The 21,749-nt window shown below is 43.6% G+C and overlaps 1 protein-coding gene across 1 annotated transcript in view; it reads left to right on the top strand.

The window, feature by feature from the left end:
- The window catches only part of LOC123728309 (low-density lipoprotein receptor class A domain-containing protein 3), a 147,483-nt gene that overhangs the window by 85,245 nt on the left and 40,489 nt on the right, over positions 1-21,749 (top strand). Inside the window, exons 3-4 of the mRNA XM_082957291.1 lie at positions 8,293-8,418; positions 10,900-11,034. Coding sequence (XP_082813417.1) covers positions 8,293-8,418; positions 10,900-11,034 — 261 coding nt within the window. The remainder of the gene's footprint in view (positions 1-8,292; positions 8,419-10,899; positions 11,035-21,749) is intronic.

The raw sequence follows: 21,749 nt of genomic DNA, 5'->3' as shown, positions 1-21,749 counted from the left end.
GCAGGAAGCTTGACCCCAGTGATGTACTGGGCCGTATGCACTACCCTCTGTAGTGCTTTGTGGTCGGAGGCCGAGCAGTTGCCATACCAGGCAGTGATGCAACCAGTCAGGATGCTCTCGATGGTGCAGCTGTAGAACCTTTTGAGGATCTGAGGACCCATGCCAAGTCTTTTCAGTCTCCTGAGGGGAAATAGGCTTTGTTGTGCTCTCTTCACGACTGTCGTACACGGAACCCAAACCGGCTGTGCACGTGCTATCGTGCATACATTTATTTTGTCCTCCCACACCAACCGCGATCGTTACACGCAGGTTAAAATATCAAAACAAACTGTGAACCAATGACATTTATTTGGGGACAGGTCGAAAAGCATTAAACATGTATGCAATTTAGCTAGTTAGCTTGCACTTGCTAGCTAATTTGTCCTATTTAGCTAGCTTGCTGTTGCTAGCTAATTTGTCCTGGGATATAAACATTGAGTTGTTATTTTACCTGAAATGCACAAGGTCCTCTACTCCGACAATTAATCCACACATAAAACGGCCAACCAAATCGTTTCTAGTCATCTCTCCTCCTTCCAGGCTTTTTCATCTTTGAACTTATATGGTGATTGGCATCTACACTTTCATAGCATTACCACGACAACCGGAAAAACATTTAGTCTTTCAATCACCCACGTGGGTATAACCAATGAGGAGATGGCACGTGGGTACCTGCTTCTATAAACCAATGAGGAGATGGGAGAGGCAGGACTTGCAGCGCGAACTGCATCAGAAATAGAAAGGAGTTCTATTTTAGCCCTTGGCATCGCAGACACTTGTTAGCGCGCGCGAGCAGTGTGGGTGCAATAATTGAATAACATGGATTTCGAAATGTATTTTGCAACGCTTGCGCACTCAACGTGTCCGGTCTGGTCAACATGTTAGTGTGTTTGGACCATGATAGTTTGTTGGTGATGTGGACACCAAGGAACTTGAAGCTCTCAACCTGCTCCACTGCAGCCCCATCGATGATATCGGCGGCGTGCTCGGTCCTCCTTTTCCTGTAGTCCACAATAATCTCCTTTGTCTTGATCACATTGAGGGAAAGGTTGTTGTCCTGGCACCACACGATCAGGTCTCTGACCTCCCTATAGGCTGTCTCATCGTCAGTGATCAGGCTTACCACTGTTGTGTCATCAGAAAACTTGATGATGGTGTTGGAGTTGTGCCTGGCCATGCAGTCATGAGTGAACAGGGAGTGCAGGAGGGGACTGAGCACGCACCCCTGAGGGGCCCCCATGTTGAGGATCAGCATGGCGGATGTGTTGTTACCTATCCTTACCACCTGGGGGCAGCCCGTCAGGAAGTCCAGGATCCAGTTGCAGAGGGAGGTGTTTAGTCCCAGGGTCCTTAGCTTAGTGATGAGCTTTGAGGGCACTATGGTGTTGAACACTGAGCTGTAGTCAATGAATAGCATTCTCACATAGGTGTTCCTTTTGTACAGGTGGAAAAGGGCAGTGTTGAGTGCAATAGAGATGGCATCATCTGTGGATCTGTTGGGGCGGTATGCAAATTGGAGTGGGTCTAGGGTTTTGGGATAATGGTGTTGACATGAGCCATGAGCAGCCTTTCAGAGCACTTCATGGCTACAGACGTGAGTGCTACGGGTTGGTAGTCATTTAGGCAGGTTTCCTTAGTGTTCTTGGACACAGGGACTATGGTGGTCTGCTTGAAACATGTTGGTATTACAGACTCAATCAGGGACAGGTTGAAAATGTCAGTGAAGACTCTTACCAGTTGGTCAGAGTACACGTCCTGGTAATTCGTCTGGCCCTGCAGCCTTGTGAATGTTGACCTGTTTAAAAGCTATGGACAGCGTGATCACACAGTCGTCTGGAACAGCTGGTGCACTCATGCATGTTTCAGTGCTACTTACCTTGAAGCGAGCATAGAAGTAATTTAGCTCATCTGGTAGGTTTGTGTCACTGGGCAGCTCGTGGCTGTGCTTCCCGTTGTAGTCTGTAATAGTTTGCGAGCCCTGCCACATCCGACGAGCGTCGTAGCCGGTGTAGTACGATTCAATCTTAGCCTTGTATTGATTCTTTGCCTGTTTGATGGTTCATCAGAGGGCCTAGCAGGATTTCATATAAGCTTCCGGATTAGAGTCCCCCTCCTGGAAAGCAGCAGCTCTACCTTTTAGCTCAGTGCGGATGTTGCCTGTAATCATTGGCTTCTGGTTGGCGTATGTACGTATGGTCACTGTGGGGATGACGTCATCGATGCACTTATTGATGAAGCCAGCGACAGATGTGGTGTACTCCTTAATGCCATTGGAAGAATCCCGGAACATATTCAAGTCTGTGCTTGCAAAACAGTCCTGTAGCTTAGCATCGGCTTCATCTGACCACTTTCTTGTTGACCGAGTCACTGGTGCTTCCTGCTTTAGTTTTTGCTTGTAAGCAGGAATCAGAACAATATAATTATGGTCAGATTTGCCAAATGGAGGGAGAGCTTCGTACGCGTCTCTGTGTCTGGAGTAAAGGTGGTCTATTTTTTTCCCTCTGGTTGCACATTTAACATGCTGATAGAAATTAGGCAAAACTGGATTTGAGTTTCCCTGCATTAAAGTCCCCGGCCACTAGGAGTGCCGCCTCTGGATGAGCGTTTTCCTGTTTGCCTATGGCCGTATACAGCTCATTGAGTGCGGTTTTGGTGCCAGCATCGGTCTGCGGTGGTATATAGACAGCTACGAAAATTGTAGATGTAAACTCTCTTGGTAAATAGTGTGGTGTACAGCTTATCATGGGATACTCTACCTCAGGCGAGCAAAACCTCGAGACTTCCTTAAATTTCGTCCACCAGCTGTTGTTTACAAATATGCATAGGCCGCCACCCCTAGTCTTACCAGAGGCCGCTGTTCTATTCTGCCGAAAAAGCTTAAAACCTACCAACTGTATGTTATTCATGTCGTCGTTCAGCCACGACTCGGTGAAACAAGATATTATCGTTTTTAATGTCCCGTTGGTAGGATATACGTGCTCGTAGTTCATCTATTTTATTATTGATTGATTGATTGATTGTACGTTGGCTAATAGGACCGATGGTAAAGGTAGATTACCCTCTCAGCGAGGGATCCTTACAAGGCACCCGGACCGTCGTCCACGATACCTCCGTCTTTTCTTCCTGCGAATGACCGGGATGAAGGCCTTGTCACGTGTCTGGAATAAATCCTTCCCGCCCGACTCGTTGAGGAAGAAGAATTTCTCCAGTACGGGGTGAGTAATCGCTGCCCTGATATCAATAAACTCTTTTCGGTCATAAGACACGGTGGCAGAAACATTATGTACAAAATAAGTTACAAATAACACGACAAAACATACACAATAGCACAATTGGTTACGGGATTGTAAAACAGCAGCCATCTCCTTCAGTGCCACATATTTGATATAGCACACACTTTTCTTGACAGAAGGTTACACATAGTGCCTTGACAGTTTATGAAATAGACTGATTTTCAATCATTGCAAAGACATACGGTGTCTAGGAGTCACTGCTCCCCTTCTACACATGTTGGCAATATCGCCTGAACGTTGCTGGCCTGGGCGTGATCGAAAAGTTCCATTAACGTTTCGGGGCGAAGAGAGAGCAAGGCCGAAGGCTGCTCTTTAGTGCCAACCTACTGTACATTGTTCTCCCTCAGATGTTTATTGCATTGTACAGCGTCAGACTGGGCCAGGACTCTGAAGGAGCCAGATTGATTAGTTTGATCTCCCAACCTCCTAGCAGACTGCCTCTGTCTCTGTGTGCCCTCCTTGCTTTCACCCAGACTCCATTACCCATCGATTTTCCTTCCCACACAAACGCACAGGCAAGGTCAGAGAATATCCTTTCAACTCCTCAGCCTTTTCCTCTCTCTCTCTCTCTCTCTCTCTCTCTCTCTTTTCTCTATTTTCTTTTATTCCCCTCCGCTCCATGTCACTCCTCACTCTCGCTCATGCATGCTCGTCACGACCTGGTCCACCTGTGCTCAGAGACTTATTTTCTTATGGAGCGAGGGAGAGAAGGAAGGTAGGAGGGGCTGAGGGGGGGATGTGCTGAGGGGCAGGAGAGGGGGAAGGAAAATAAGGAGGGAAAGTATTGGCTGCGGAAGGAGAGGAGAAGGTTGGAGGGATGCTGTAAGGAAAAAATCTAAATGATTTAATAAAGGCTAAAACTATCATGCTCTTCGCTGCTTAGATACTTTTATGGCAAACATATTTGCAATTAAGAATGTTCTCTAGTATAAGGTTTAGGAAGGATTTGAAAGGAAAAGCACTCACCCATGAAGTGTGTGTGTGTGGGTGCGTGTGTGTGTGCCTTTGCGCCAGCGGCATCAATTGGCAGGTAAAGATGGCTATAATTCCAGTCCTCGAGTGCTTTTTTTGCCCTAGCTAACACACCTGACTCCAATAATCACCTAATCATGATCTTCAGTTTACAATGCAATTTGATTAATCAGCTGTGTTTGCTAGGGATGGAGAAAAAGTGTGACACCAATCGAGGACTGGAGTTTTCCACCCCTGTGTAGATGACTTGGGCTTGGTACTGTAACTGCTGTTTGATTTGACATGAAACTAAACTAGAGTTTTAATCACGGTGCTTATGTAGCTAGTGCATAGCAGTGTTTTTACCACAGGTGAACACCAATCAAGTTCTAGAAACATCTCAAGGATGATCAATGGAAACAGGATGCACCTGAGTTCAATTTCGAGTCTCATAGCAAAGGGTCTGAATACTTATGTAAATAAGGTATATATATATATTTTTTTATATATTTGAAAACATTTCTAAAAACCTGTTTTCGCTTTGTCATTGTGGGGTATTGTGTGTAGATTGATGAGGGAAAACATCTATTTAATGCATTTTAGAATAAGGCTGTAACATAACATGTGGAAAAAGTCTAGGGGTCTAAATACTTTCCAAATGCACTGTAAATGAAGCTACAGCAACAAGGTAATAACGTCTGAAGTAAATTTAGCTTATTTTTTGCTGTTCTCAAAATTTATTTTTTTATTTTTTAAGTTGTGTAGAAATGCAGTAAATAAGCTTCAATTTTATTTTCCTGCTGGTATTGGCCTTACCTGACTGCAGGCGCATTCGTTTTAATTTGTACTGCTGAGCCGAACACCCCCACTGACTTTGGAAGCCATACAAAAAAACTGGGGCTGTTTTTTGTAAACAACTTCTATTTAGGCTCAGAGGAGAAGGGGAAAAACTTGGCCCAGAATTAGAGAAATTCAACTAAGAGGGAGCTTGTGATAGGAGTGGTGGAAGAGTGGGGGGAGGGAGTGGGAGAGGTTGAAGGACAATGCTCTGGAAAATAAACAAGAAAGTACTTACATTTAGAGAGGTGGAGAGCAAGGGATTCCAGGAAACAAAAATAAAGAGAACACCTTCACAGAGGAATAAACAAGGGACATTTAATAACAGGGTCTAATTTTTTATTTTGTAAAGTCTCTCCCCTCTCCGCTCCCCCTCTTTTACCCAAAACTATGTAGCTTCTCTAATTAACTTTGATTGTTTTTTTATGTCCTGAGAGCTGCACTCTGCTCTGCCTGTGGAGGACGAGGTGACCCCAAACAGATGTGAATGCAGCTATAAGCACATTAACTTCCCCCTTCCACACCCCTCCACCCACCCCCACCAATCCAGTTTCTGTGCGACCGCCATGAAATTAACATTAATGCAAATTTTTGAACTAATTCTGACAATATAAGCTTGGATCAGACAGTGGCTATCCATACTGGTGCTACTGGGGGAGAAGGAGGAAAGGTAGCCATGACAGGGCATGGGGTGGCAAGTAGCCTAGTGGTTAGAGCATTGGGCCAGTAACCGGAAGGTTGCTGGATTGAATCTCCGAGCTGATAAGGTACAAATCTGTCGTTCTGCCCCTGAGTAAGGCAGTTAACCCACTGTTCCCTGGAAGCCAAAGACGTGGATGTTAATTAAGGCAGCCCCCCCGCACCTCTCTGATTTAAAGGGGTTGGGTTAAATGTGGAAGACACATTTTAGTTGGACTACTGACGAGGATGCACCCCGGGTCCGGGATAAAGGGAAAAATGAAAGGGGCCCCTTTCCAGGGGTGCATCCTCGTCTCCTGTCCTTCGTATGAGTAGATGATAAAGGAAAGGAGCAGACAAAAGAAGTGGATTGAGACTTCAGTTCAATGTAGCCACAAACCATTCTCCGCTCGAATTCTCACTTTCTTAGGAGACCAAAAGAAATGCAAGAAAGACATGATATGTGAGAAACAGACTGCAATCTGTTTTGATTGTTTTCTACAGCAAAGTGAGAGAGATTGAGAAAATATGAAGAAAAACAACAACTCAGAGCCATGTCTTTTTTCTCCGCAGAGTTTAATGAATGTGATATACCATCCATGCAGAATGGGCTTTAAGCACTCAGGGCCTCCGCTGTGGCTGTAAACAAAGGCTACACACACACACACACACACACACACACACACACACACACACACACACACACACACACACACACACACACACACACACACACACACACACACACACACACACACACACACACACACAGGCAGACCAGACGCTCCAGTGTTGAGGGATTGCATTTCAGAGAGGAGAGAGTATGCGGGTGCTCTGCGTACCCCTCCTTCTTCCACACATAATCGCTGCAGCTTGAAAGAGCTCATAAATCAGCCTACCACAATGGATTGTAGGGGGAGAAATGTGTGCCCCTGGCATTTTAAATGGCGCAGTGCCAAGCCATGGACAGGCCAATAATAATTCTCTTTGTTATTCAAAGTGGCGAAAACACAGGGAGATGTTTGGGTGTTGGCTGGCTTAGAGATATACTGTGTACCCACTCACTACACCCCTTTCCTGTGTCAGTGATTCAGAGGGTTGAGGCCTTGCTTTGTAATGCTGGGTTTTACTAGAGCCGCCGGTTATGTATGCAGTGTCTGTGCCCACATACTGGTGGCTAACTGGTTACTGGTGGTTGCTCAACTGACTGCTGAGTTGACCATGCGACCTACAGAAGGTTAGATCTCTTCTTATAGCGTCTGATTTACTAAGCTTTTGTGTTGCATACATTTTCCAGAGGGAATTAAACTTTGAATGTTGAATTAATTATAAAGTACAGATTAAGAAGTAGAAGTTCTGAAGGATAAGTGGTTTTAGCTCTCTCTCTTCTCTCTCTCTGTCCCCCACCCCCCCACCCCAGATAGAGCATTATCTACATTAGAAATCCACTAAGGTTCTTTAATTTGCACGGCAGAGTGTCCCAGATGGACTCATCTTGCCATAGCAGGCTTGGGTCACACTATGAAACGGACTCCATGGGTCTATGCAAATCCAATGCACTTCTCAAAACGCCTATCCAGGCCCTGGAAAGTAATTATCTGCTCTGGACTGAAAAGCATCCAAAGTAACCTAGTTCTTTCTGGTCTGACTTCTCCCCATGCGTCACCCTGTCTGTCCTCTGCCTGGTGTAGCTACTTTCTCCACAGTGTTTTCCTCCTCCAGAGAGGGGATCAATGTATCTAAAGCAGGCAGCTAAAGTTAGGTGCTGCTGGGGTTAAACAGGGCTGGGTGATGGGGGTGGAGGCTCATCAACCTCCTGGCTATCCACCGAGATCTGGCCCTCCCTCCGTCTACCCTCCGTTAGATTGATCGATGGTGGATCTATACTAACGCTTCCCTCCACTTTGTTCTCTCTTTGTCTCTGTCTGCTTTCTGTCTGCTCTCCTTCCTAACTGCTTTCCATTCTGTTTCCAACATGTAGCTCTTAAGGTGGGGGGTAGGTCTATAGAGAAAGTGCAAAGAAGTACTGCAGGACAAGTAGAACTGATAAATTGACTGACCTTTAGTATAACAGAACTACATTTGTAACATTCTGTATTAGAACTCACCATTGCCAGAATGTCAATAAGAAGGATCTTTTAAGGCCATGAATGAAATGCGAGCAGTTGCCTGTAATATACAGTGATAGTCTGGTAGGACCCACATCCCTCTATCCCTCCCACTCGCCTCTCACTCCTTGTCTCCCCCTCACTCACTGTCCTGTTCTTCATCTCTCTCTCTCCTTCCTTCCCTTTCTCTCCCTCTACTTCTTTCCCTTCTTCTCATTCATTCTTCTTTCTCATATTTCTCTCTTTTCCCCACAGCTCAACTCTATTATGAGACACTTAAAACTGTAGCATCATCCATCCATAGTCATTTCTGCCATCATCCTAATAACAGACCCTTCTCCCCCTCCTCTCCCTCGCTCTCTCCCCCACTCCTCTCCTCCCCACAGCCAAGATAAAGTCCAAGTGTGCTCCGACGTTCTTCGCCTGTGCCAACGGGATCCACTGTATCATCGGGCGGTTCCGTTGCAATGGCTTCAGTGACTGTCCTGACGGGAGCGACGAGAAGAAATGCAGTGAGTATCCCACAGCAACCACCTCCCATCCCATAATAATCCTGGCATAATACCCCATCATGACCTTAATGTACAGTATGTCATGGAAGCCACTCTCTATATAACCACATACTGTATTTAAACACAGGTTGGTCTTCTGGACCTACTGTATGATCAGTGCAACTTGTCCTCTTGTTAGGATAATTTGTGAGCCAGCTTTAGCTGTAGTATACAGTGGGGGAAAAAGTATTTGATCCCCTGCTGATTTTGTACGTTTGCCCACTGACAAAGAAAGGATCAGTCTATAATTTTAATGGTAGGTTTATTAGAACAGTGAGAGAAAGAATAACAACATAAATATCCAGAAAAACGCATGTCAGAAATGTTATAAATTGATTTGCATTTTAATGAGGGAAATAAGTATTTGACCCCCTCTCAATCAGAAAGATTTCTGGCTCCCAGGTGTCTTTTATACAGGTAACGAGCTGAGATTAGGAGCACACTCTTAAAGGGAGTGCTCCTAACCGCAGCTTGTTACCTGTAAAAAAGACACCTGTCCAATGAAGCAATCAATCAATCAGATTACAAACTCTCCACCATGGCCAAGACCAAAGAGCTCTCCAAGGATGTCAGGGACAAGATTGTAGACCTACACAAGGCTGGAATGGGCTACAAGACCATCGCCAAGCAGCTTGGTGAGAAGGTGACAACATTTGGTGCGATTATTCGCAAATGGAAGAAACACAAAAGAACTGTCAATATCCCTCGGCCTGGGGCTCCATGCAAGATCTCACCTCGTGGAGGTGCAATGATAATGAGAACGGTGAGGAATCAGCCCAGAACTCCCTGGGAGGATCTTGTCAATGATCTCAAGGCAGCTGGGACCATAGTCAACAAGAAAACAATTGGTAACACACTACGCTGTGAAGGACTGAAATCCTGCAGCGCCCGCAAGGTCCCCCTGCTCAAGAATACATATACATGCCCGTCTGAAGTTTGCCAATGAACATCTGAATGACTCAGAGGACAACTGGGTGAAAGTGTTGTGGTCAGATGAGACCAAAATGGAGCTCTTTGACATCAACTCAACTCACCGTGTTTGGAGGAGGAGGAATGCTGCCTATGACCCCAAGAACACCATCTCCACCGTCAAACATGGAGGTGGAAACATTATGCTTTGGGGGTGTTTTTCTGCTAAGGGGACAGGACAACTTCACCGCATCAAAGGGACGATGGACGGGGCCATGTACCGTCAAATCTTGGGTGAGAACCTCCTTCCCTCAGCCAGGGCATTGAAAATGGGTCGTGGATGGGTATTCCAGCATGACAATGACCCAAAACACACAGCCAAGGCAACAAAGGAGTGGCTCAAGAAGAAGCACATTAAGGTCCTGTAGTGGCCTAGCCAGTCTCCAGACCTTAATCCCATAGAAAATCTGTGGAGGGAGCTGAGGGTTCGACTTGCCAAACGTCAGCCTCGAAACCTTAATGACTTGGAGAAGATCTGCAAAGAGGAGTGGGACAAAATCCCTCCTGAGATGTGTGCAAACCTGGTGGCCAACTACAAGAAACGTCTGACCTCTGTGATTGCCAACAAGGGTTTTGCCACCAAGTACTAAGTCATGTTTTGCAGAGGGGTCAAATACTTATTTCCCTCATTAAAATGCAAATCATTTTATAACATTTTTGACATGCGTTTTTCTGGATTTTTTTGTTGTTATTCTGTCTCTCACTGTTCAAATAAACCTACTATTAAAATCATAGACTGATCATTTCTTTGTCAGTGGGCAAACGTACAAAATCAGCAGGGGATCAAATACCTTTTTCCCCCACTGTATAGAAGTGGTGGATTTGGGAGTGGGCTCACATGGCTCCCTCCCTTTGTTCCTGTTTCTCTCCATCTCGGCAGAGCAGTTTCTAACGAGCCAATCACTCTCCATCGTCAGAGACACTGTGCCTAGCCTACAGGCCCCCACGCTGATGCACATCTAATCTAGCCATTTAAATGGAACTGCGCTCCTTCCGCGTGCTCTGTGCTAGAACACCGCGCTCTGAGAACCGACCACAATGTCTTTACTGCCTAATTGTCTGGATATTCTTACAAGATAATTCAGCCTCATTCTGCTCAGGCTTGGAACAAAGGCCAAGCAGCACAAGAGTGCATAGAGGAATCAGAAGTGTTCTGAGGTCTCTCATGCTATTTGTGTATCTAATCAAAAACCGAGATCAAATGGTTTTACTGTATCTCTCGATGCGGTGTGATGCATTTCATTTTTTCATTAATTCCCTCTTGATATTTCTTTGATAAATTGATCAATTGGACTGTGTAAAAGGTTTGAGGTTTCTCTCGTTTTTTTAGGTTTCTCCCGCTCTTCAGTTTAAGGAGCTGGTGGTTATAAAAATGAAACAAAAGAATGCCTACAGTTTGTTTATCACATACCTAACCCCTTACCTCTATCCCCTGACCTCTAACCTCTGAGCTGTGTTGTGGTCCTCTCACAGCAGGTAACCCGCTGGTGTGCATGGAGGCCCGCTTCAAGTGTCGTAACGGGCGCTGTGTGGACCGCAGTTTCCTGTGTAACGGACAGGACAACTGTCAGGACAACAGTGACGAGGAACACTGTCTCACCACCGCAGGTAAGGAGCTACACACTACATAGTAACTACCCGCTAGCTACACACCAGTTACATGCTAGCTACATGCTAGCTATACACTAACATGGCTACATGCTAATGGTTTCACAGTCACAAGGCACCATTATACTAGTATCCAACATTGCTCACTAGGATTCAGTACTTTGCTACCAATTGCAATCCAAGCCAACTTTGTAAACTTTAAGTCAGTAGCAAGAAGCTAGCTTGTTCCTGCAGAGGAAGTTAACATGCACATGTGCCTCAATACACATCTCCCAGACCTCCATGGCCATCCTGATATAGGCCGGAGTCAGGATCCATCAGGTGGGAACCGTGTAGAGGTCTGCCATCAAGACAGATTGCAGCACGCAGAGAGGAGAAGAGAAGCTCAGGGTTTATTATCCCTCTGAGCTGAGGAAGAGGAGGCATAACACAGCCACAAACACACAATCCATGCCCCCCCCCCCCTCTCTGACTTTGCCTCTCTCTAGAATAAGAGCAGAGGTGCTGCAGATGACAGATAAGGCACACAATATCCGCTTTAAGCCACCTGAAGTCATCCCACACTCCCTTCTTCCTCTCTATACTCCCCATCTCATGTAGTTAGAATGCTGTTTGGGTTACCTGCCTCTGACGTGTCTGATAATTACATCTAGCCTGCACTCATTGTTTTATCCTTCCATTGTTTTATTCCTGCAGTCTGATTTAGCCCATTTGTTAGACAGCCACAGAGAATGGCCTCTATGTTTTTTAATCTATTTATTCATTGGGTAATGGGTTTTTGGATGGGGAAGTGACAAAGTGGCGAACAATGCAATGTAGCAATATAAAATAGTGGTGAGGGAAAAAATCGATACAGTTACATATCTGTCACGTCCTGACCAGTAAAAGGGGTTATTTGTTATTGTAGTTTGGTCAGGGCATGGCAGGGGGTGTTTTTCTGTGTGTTTTGGGGCGTTCTATGTTCCTTTTTCTATGTTTTTGTATTTCTTTGTTTTGGGCCGAGTAGGGTTCCTAATCAGAGGCAGCTGTCTATCGTTGTCTCTGATTAGGAATCATACTTAGGCAGCCTGTTTTCCTTTGGGGTTTTGTGGGTAGTTGTTTTCTGTCTTGTGTGTTCACCTGGCAGAACTGTTGGCTATCATTTTCCCTGTTTGTTTTTGAAGTCTCATTAAAAATCATTATGACCACTTACCACGCTGCATCTTGGTCCCCTCTTCCAGACGATCGTTACAATATCAAAATATTATTTTGGACGATATTATATTGATACTTTGATTTGATTGATTTGTTGAAATAGAAATAAAAATTATAAAAGTGGGAGCATTTATTACATTTTTTGCCAAGTGGCGTTAAGGGTTTATCATACCCGTGCATGTTTACCAAAATGTGTACACATATGCACAACAGTGGAATATTGGACCGTTAGCTTTCATACTTTTTAGAATTTTTAGCGCAGCTCAAACAATTTCTCCAACTGTCAACACATTCAAATGATAGAGGATACATACCGGAGACGCGTTGGTTGGGAATTGTGGGGAGGTGCTATGCGTCCCCCGCAGATGGTGGTGTCAGAGCCGTGGAGCTATGTCACAATGGGACACAGGACAATCAATTATCAGCATCTATGGACTGTGATTTACACTTTCGCTAGCGCTACTCAGCTATACCTGTGCCAAAACTCTGGTATTTTTCATCCTTTAGCTTGTTCTCCATCTATGTTTTCCGCAATTTTATTTCCTTGACTGATCAAACCGAGAATCCGGGACACTCAATTTAGTATGATATCAAAATCAAATCAAATTTATTTATATAGCCCTTCGTACATCAGCTGATATCTCAAAGTTCTGTACAGAAACCCAGCCTAAAACCCCAAACAGCAAGCAATGCATGTGAAAGAAGCACGATGGCTAGGAAAAACTCCCTAGGAAAAACTCCAAAAACCTAGGAAGAAACCTAGAGAGGAACCAGGCTATGAGGGGTGGCAAGTCCTCTTCTGGCTGTGCCGGGTGGATATTATAACAGAACATGGTCAAGATGTTAAAATGTTCATAAATAACCAGCATGGTCAAATAATAATAATCATAGTAGTTGTCGAGGGTGCAACAAGCACGTCCGGTGAACAGGTCAGGGTTCCATAGCCGCAGGCAGAACAGTTGAAACTGGAGCAGCAGCACGGCCAGGTGGACTGGGGACAGCAAGGAGTCATCATGCCAGGTAGTCCTGAGGCATGGTCCTAGGGCTCAGGTCCTCCGAGAGAAAGAAAGAGAGAGAGAATTAGAGAGAGCATATTTAAATTCACACAGGACACCGGATAAGACAAGAGAAATACTCCAGATGTAACAGACTGACCCTAGCCCCCCGACACATAAACTACTGCAGCATAAATACTGGAGGCTGAGACAGGAGGGATCAGAAGACACTGTGGCCCCATCCGATGATACCCCCGGACAGGGCCAAACAGGCAGGATATAACCCCACCCACTTTGCCAAAGCACAGCCCCCACACCACTAGAGGGATGTCTCCAACCACCAACTTACCGTCCTAAGACAAGGCCGAGTATAGCCCACAAAGATAACAGATAAGATCTAAACCAGGCCAGAACTTGTCCATGTAGACCAATTTGGGTTTCCAATCTCTCCAAAAGAATGTGGTGATTGATGGTATCAAAAGCAGCACTAAGATCTAGGAGCACGAGGACAGATGCAGAGCCTCGGTCTGACGTCAATTAAAGGTCATTTACCACCTTCACAAGTGCAGTCTCAGTGCTATGATGGGGTCTAAAACCAGACTGAAGTGTTTCGTATACATTGTTTGTCTTCAGGAAGGCAGTGAGTTGCTGCGCAACAGCTTTTTCTAACATTTTTGAGAGGAATGGAAGATTCGATATATGCCGAGAGTTTTTTATAATTTATGGGTCAAGATTCGGCTTTTTCAAGAGAGGCTTTATTACTGCCACTTTTAGTGAGCTTGGTACACATCCGGTGGATAGAGAGCCGTTTATTATGTTCAACATAGGAGGGCCAAGCACAGGAAGCAGCTCTTTCAGTAGTTTAGTTGGAATAGGGTCCAGTATGCAGCTTGAGGGTTTAGAGGCCATGATTATTTTCATCATTGTGTCAAGAGATATAGTACTAAAACACTTTAGTATCTCCCTTGATCCTAGGTCCTGGCAGAGTTGTGCAGACTCAGGATGATGTTACGTATGTTACGTTTGGTATGGTTACATAAGACAGAAGGTTACTTAAAGTAAAAAGGAAATGCGCGTGGATGGGTGGGCATAAAATGTGAACGTCTAGCCGCCCGAAGGTTCCGTGTTCGAATCTCATCACAGACAACTTTAGTATTTTAGCAACTTTGCAACTACTTACTACTTTTTAGCTAACCCTTCCCCTAACCTTAAGCCTTTAACCTAACTCCTAACCCCTTAACCTAACCCCTAGCCTAGCTAACCTTAGCCACCTAACTAACGTTAGCCATAAAAAATGTGGAATTCATACGTATTGCAAATTCATAACATATTGTACGAATTACAATTCGTAACATATCATACGACTTGTAATTTGTTAAATATAGGCAGAACTTTACCAAAATGATTACTACGTTGTTTGCTGGAAATAAAAGTTTTGGCTTTGATACAGGTATACCTTTCAGATATAAAGAAAAGCTGGAAAAAAGTTGGCAGTATAGTAAAGTTGGCAGAAAAACGTATTGCGATGTAATCTAAGAAGAGCATGGGAAGACAGAGAATAAAGTGCAATAGAAACCATTGGAATAAAAGGCATGAGAGGCTAAGGGGGATTTGAGATCAAGTGAAGGAGAGTGATAGAGAGAGAGAGTGATGCTGAGATAGAGAGAGGCAGAGTGAAATGGGAGCCAGAAGAGGATTGAATAGATAGAAGTGAGTGAGAGGGATAGTAAGAGCGAGAGACAGTGAGAGAGGGATAGCAGTAGTCTAGAGTCGAGCCCCGAGGCAGAGCGAGGGAGGGGGAGGGCTCTGTAATTCAGGAAGCAGAAATAACATTAAAGCCCATTCGGCAAAGCAGTGTTTACTTTTCCTCACAAATCTGTGTTTGGGTGCACGGTGTTGGAGGGGTTGGGGGTTGGGGACGGGGTGTGTGTTTGACCCCCCCTTTGCCTTGTCACAGCAGGAGAAGAGCCCGGGGGCACAGACGTCCCAGACACACACACAAACACATTGGAGACCAGAGACACACTCTGCATGCCCAAGCACCAAACACATACACACTAAAGCAATAATACACCCAGTATAACTCCCTGACCTTCAGCAGTCTAATATCAGAAGGAGAAGTTTGTGAATGTGAAATAGTATGAGACATGCAGAGAGCTGAAGATGAAGTGTTCTCTGTTAGATGGAAAGTTGGAGACCGTGTCTTAACAGTAATATTAATTCAAAGAATGGGGGAAAGTTATTTCAAATCTGCTACGAAGGGACATTTTTTCAAAGTATTGCCATTGAATTGTCTTAGTAGACTAATGACACAGTGTGTTACACATGATGAGGTTGGAGTGAGTCATCCAGAGAGTGAGAGAGAGAGAGAGCGAGAGAGAGAGAGAGGGGAAAGCTTTCAACTGGCTTTGTGTATTTCTGAAGACATGGCATGCTTTGTCTGATGACCACCATCAAAGGCTTTTGTTTTGGCACGCTCTGTGTGTGTTTGAACACTCAACACCTCCCTTCATAGTAAACTGTGGACATTCAACATAAACATTTTCAAATAGAGATTGTCATAAAATATTTACATTCCAAACAATATCCAGGAATTCAGAAATGCAGTGGGGATTCTGCTAGTGACTTCATGTAGAGTATAGCGCACAAAGGCTCTGAAAACATCTTCATTATTGCTCCCATTCACATCCACTTTCTACCAAAGCTCTGTTTCATGTCCCCAATCCCAAACCTTACTCCTATTTCAGCATCCAATGAGCATTTGAATACAGATGCAATGTTTGTCAAATGAAAGTTTATTGGTCGTGTACACAATTTAGCTAAATGTTTATGTTACTAGCGCCTAACAATGCAGTAAAATGTCAAACAAGTACACACATTTTTTTTTTTTTTTTTAAGAAGTCAAGAGATGTTCGGAACGAAACCAATTAACAACCCAAATATCACTGTAACACTAATCCAAATGCAATCTATACGTATCTACATGTAACCGATGTGAAATGGCTAGTTAGTTAGCGGTGGTGCGCGCTAATAGCGTTTCAATCGGTGACGTCACTCGCTCTGAGACCTGAAGTGGTTGTTCCCCTTGCGTTGCAAGGGCCGCGGCTTTTGTGGCGCGATGGGTAACGATGCTTCTTGGGTGACTGTTGTTGATGTGCGCAGAGGGTCCCTGGTTCAAGCCCAGGTTGGGGCGAGGAAAGGGACGGAAGCTATAGTGTTACATACACATACATGTGTTAATGGTGTGTATAGACAGTATGTGAATAGAAAAGTTATATATACCAGTAGTTATAGAGGATAAGTCATGACTACAATACAGTATATACATATAAAGTGGGTAAAACAGTATGTAAACATTAGTAAAGTGACCAGTGTTCAATGATTATGTACTCTACATAGGGTAGCCTTCTCTAGTGACTTCCTTTGTTTACTACTCACCCTCACATATACAAATACAGTACCAGTCAAAAGTTTGGACACACCTACTCATTCAAGGGTTTTTTATAATTTTTACTATTTTCTACATTGTAGAATAATAGTGAAGACATCAAAACTATGAAATAACACATATGGAATCATGTAGTAACCAAAAAAGTGTTAAACAAGTCAAAATATATTTTATATTTGAGATTCTTCAAAGTAGCCACCCTTTGCCTTGATGACAGCTTTACACACTCTTGGCATTATCTCAACCAGCTTCATGAGGTAGTCACCTGGAATGCATTTCAATTAACAAGTGCCTCTCTTTAAGTTAATTTGTGGAATTTCTTTCCTTCTTAATGCGTTTGAGCCAGTCAGTTGTGTTGTGACAAGGTAGGGGTGGGATACAGAAGATAGCCCTATTTGGTAAAAGACCAAGTCCATATTATGGCAAGAACAGCTCAAATAAGCAAAGAGAAATGACAGTCCATCATTACTTTAAGACATTAACCTCTTACATCTAGACGTTCCGCTAGCGGAACACCTGCTCCATTATCCAATGATAGGCGTGGCGCGAATTACAAATTCCTCAAAAATACAAAAACTTCAATTTTTCAAACATATGACTATTTCACAGCATTTTAAAGACAAGACTCTCCTTTATCTAACCACACTGTCCGATTTCAAAAAGGCTTTACAGCGAAAGCAAAACATTAGATTATGTCAGCAGAGTACCCAGCCAGAAATAATCAGACACCCATTTTTCAAGCTAGCATATAATGTCACAAAAAACAAAACCACAGCTAAATGCAGCACTAACCTTTGATCTTCATCAGATGACACACCTAGGACATTATGTTATACAATACATGCATGTTTTGTTCAATCAAGTTCATATTTATATCAAAAACCAGCTTTTTACATTAGCATGTGACGTTCAGAACTAGCAAACCTCCGGTGAATTTACTAAATTACTCACGATAAACGTTCACAAAAAAACATAACAATTATTTAAAGAATTATAGATACAGAAGTCCTTTGTGCAATCGAGGTGTCCGATTTTAAAATAGCTTTTCGGTGAAAGCACATTTTGCAATATTCTGAGTAGATAGCCCAGCCATCACGGCTAGCTATTTAGACACCCACCAAGTTTAGCCCTGACCAAACTCCGATTTACTATTACAAAAGTTTGATTACCTTTGGTGTTCTTCGTCAGAATGCACTCCCAGGACTGCTACTTCAATAACAAATGTTGGTTTGGTTCAAAATAATCCATTGTTATATCCAAATAGCGGCATTTTGTTCGTGCGTTCAAGACACTATCCGAAGTGTAAATAAGGGTCACGAGCATGGCGCATTTCGTGACAAAAGATTTCTAAATATTCCATTACCGTACTTCGAAGCATGTCAACCGCTGTTTAAAATCAATTTTTATGCCATTTTTCTCGTAAAAAAGCGATAATATTCCGACCGGGAATCTGCGTTTAGGTAAACAGACGAAAGAAAATAAAGCATGGGGTCGACTCGGGCACGAGCCTGAGTCTCACAGTACTGTGACCAGCCACTACCCAAACGCGCTACTTTTTTCAGACAGAGCCTGCAAAGCCACGATTCAGCTTTTTTCCGCCTTCTGAGAGCCCATGGGAGCCGTAGGAAGTGTCACGTAACAGCAGAGATCCCCTGTAATGGATAGAGATAATCAAGAAGGGCAAGAAATTGTCAGACAGGGCACTTCCTGCATGGAATCTTCTCAGGTTTTGGCCTGCCAAATGAGTTCTGTTATACTCACAGACACCGTTCAGTTTTAGAAACTTTGGAGTGTTTTCTATCCAAAGCTAATATGCATATTCTAGTTTCTGGGCAGGAGTAATAATCAGATTAAATCGGGTACGTTTTTTATCCGGCCGTGAAAATACTGCCCCCTAGCCATAACAGGTTAAGGTCAGTCAATCTGGAAAATGTCAAGAACTTTCAAAGTTTCTTCAAGTGCAGTCGCAAAACCCATCAAGCGCTAAGATGAAACTGGCTCTCATGAGGACCGCCACAGGAAAGGAAGACCCAGAGTTACCTCTGCTGCAGAGGATAAGTTCATTAGAGTTACCAGCCTCAGAAATTGCAGCCCAAATAAATGCTTCACAGACTTCAAGTAACAGACACATCACAACATCAACTATTCAGAGGAGACTGCGTGAATCAGGCCTTCATGGTCTAATTGCTGCAAAGAAACCAATACTAAAGGACACCAATAAGAAGAAGAGATTTGCTTGGGCCAAGAAACACGAGCAATGGACATTAGACCAGTGGAAATCTGTCCTTTGGTCTGATGAGTCCAAATTTGAGATTTTTGGTTCCAACCACCGTGTCTTGGTGAGACACAAAGTAGGTGAACGGATGATCTCCATGAGTGTGATTCCCACCATAAAGAATGGAGAAGGAGTTGTGATTGTGTGGGGGTGCTTTGCTGGTGACAATGTCTGTGATTTATTTAGAATTCAAAGAAACACTTAACCAGCATGGCTACTACAGCATTCAGCAGCGATATGCCTTCCCATCTGGTTTGCGCTTAGTGGGACTTTGCTGCTTCAGTAACCACACCAGGGTCGGTATTATGGGAGGGCCTTAGGGGGCCTAGCCTGTCCTACCACACCTCCTTGCCCATCCAAATAAAATATTGAAATATAGATCATTTATTTGACCGAGACACGCGCCGACAGAAAGACGCATCAATCTCAGTTAAAGCATCCAAGCAAGTGAAACAGCGCCCCTCTTTCTCAGTATGTGTAGAACATGTATCTGATGCTCTTGCAAATTGGAAAGAAGACATTGCACTAAAGTAAATTAATGTTTAATCAAAATTATGTAGTTACTCCTGTCTAAATAAAATCATTCAATATACTTCAACAGGGAGCATGACTTAGCCACAGATTATCATTAGCTTCTTTAATAAAAAATAGCTGTGGATTGTTTCAAATCACAAGTGTGTTTGGGAAGGCCACAATTTGGTTATTACACGTGGCAATAGGTCTAGCTGATTGGGTAGCGGCTGTCAGTGAAAGCATCTAAAATATGTGTGAAGACAATGTGTTTTGAGTATAATTTAAAATGTTGCATCAAGAAGAAGGGGAGGGGTGTGTGGCGAAGATATGGTCTGTCTCCAGAATGCATCCATATGTAGAAAAGTGCCCATTTGGCAATGTCGTCTTTCTGATTGTCTTAACTCACCACGTACACCACCATTTTTTTCTTCGCCTCACACATGTCAACAAAATCTGTTTCTAACATCCATTGTGAAAGATAGTTCCTCAGTATTTGAAAAATCTTTCCAACACTCCTGACCTCAATAATCACCAAGCCTCTGTGTGAAAGAGCAAAATATCATGATCTGATGATTTCATAAAAAACAGCTTTTTGTCCCGAGCGCACTGGCGCAGGAAGCTTTGTGGTCCCGGAATAGGCTAGTTGATACACTGTTGAGAGTTTGTTAATGACGACTTCGGGCCGGACCCTGTGATAATTTGGTACAATGTTGAACTTCACTAGCAATAGCTCAGGTCAAGACAGCTAGAAAGGGAGGCAGACAGGCGGAGAAGAGAGATTAATGCGATTAAAAGAACCAGAATTTTCATCAGTATATTTTCTATTTTTTTTATTTGTTGGCTTTAGGCCTATGTATTTTACTTAGTTGGTGATGGAAGTTATAGGCCTACTGCTGCATTAGTCTATAGGCTATCACTGAGTTCTAGACAATCATTTCATTAGCCGCCAATGGATCACAGTGTATCAATGTGTCTATATAGCAGAGGCTAGTGCTCTAGCCATAGTTGAATTTTAACTTTTAGATTTCTATAATTTTACTTCAGATTTTTATGATTAACCACGTGACAATGATTTTGAGAAACGAAAAGGTTATTATTAAAATGTAACTGTTCCACAAAAAATGTGCATATATAAATAATCATAACTGGCATGCAGATCGGTAGAAATGGTAGGATAAATTGTAAGCTTCCCCTAACTTAAAACTCATGAGCTGCCTGTGGTCTTTACTATTACTCCCATTTTAAAAAATGAGTGCAAGCGCGTGCACACATAGGAGGTCCCATGAAAAAACAGGCCCGCCTCTGGAAATCAAATGCCCGTCCAACTGATTTGTTCTGTCACAACATGTATTTGGTCACATTACGTTTCCTGCCACCAACCCCATCAGTGTAATCAGTGGCCTACAGGTCCATAGAGGACTGTCAGACAGCCAATTACATCTAAGCAGAGACACAGAGGAAGCAGGCAGGCAGGCAGGCAGGCTGACATAATGCATTAGCCTGCTACATGACTAGCCTGTCAGCACATGAACAGCCCTGCTGGAAATCACAGATTAAAGATCATCTCTTGGTGGTTGGAAGTGTGGGAGAACCTAAGGCCTGTGCGTGTGTGTGTGTGTGTTAGCTAATCTACAATATGTGTTCTCATCGCTTCGCCTATGTGTTTGAATGGTGATCGCCAATCATCTAAGTTATTCTCAAATGGCAATGAAGGAATGTAGGCTTTTAGCGTGTAGATCATCATTAAATTGAAAAGGAACTGCTTGGGATAGAACAATTAATCTGTCATTACAGATTGGTCTATATGAACCCGTTGAAGCTGGCTTCTGAATCCTTGGCTTCAAATGTTTGTGGCACACAAGTTTCTCTCTTTTCTCTCAGTAAAACTCCAGAGAGCCTCTTTTGAACTCCGGAGAAGCACTCAGTCTACAGAGTATAATCTACAGCTCTATATTTAATAGATCCTTCCTCAGTGTGAAAGGAGATTCACGGCTGCATCTGCTGCTTTGCATAGACGTTATGCATGAGAAACCTGGATCCCGGGCCAACCGCTTACACCAGCTCATAAACAGATACATACATAATACTCATTTCCACCTCACCATTAGAGTCCACAGTAAAGCACCCATTAGGGCCTGCAATCACACTGATATATAGACTGAATGGAGAATGTCAGTGATTACAGATTTCTGGGTTGTATTCACCATTGGTGGTATCACTCTGCTTTTAATGGCTTTTCAGCCTCCATATCCCACATTGATTTCTGCAGGAGTTTGGGCCAGAAAATAGG

This window comes from Salmo salar, chromosome 10, assembly GCF_965601325.2.
Source record: "Salmo salar chromosome 10, fSalSal1, whole genome shotgun sequence".
Classification (NCBI taxonomy): Eukaryota; Metazoa; Chordata; class Actinopteri; order Salmoniformes; family Salmonidae; genus Salmo; species Salmo salar.
This window is presented reverse-complemented; position numbering and strand designations above follow the sequence as displayed.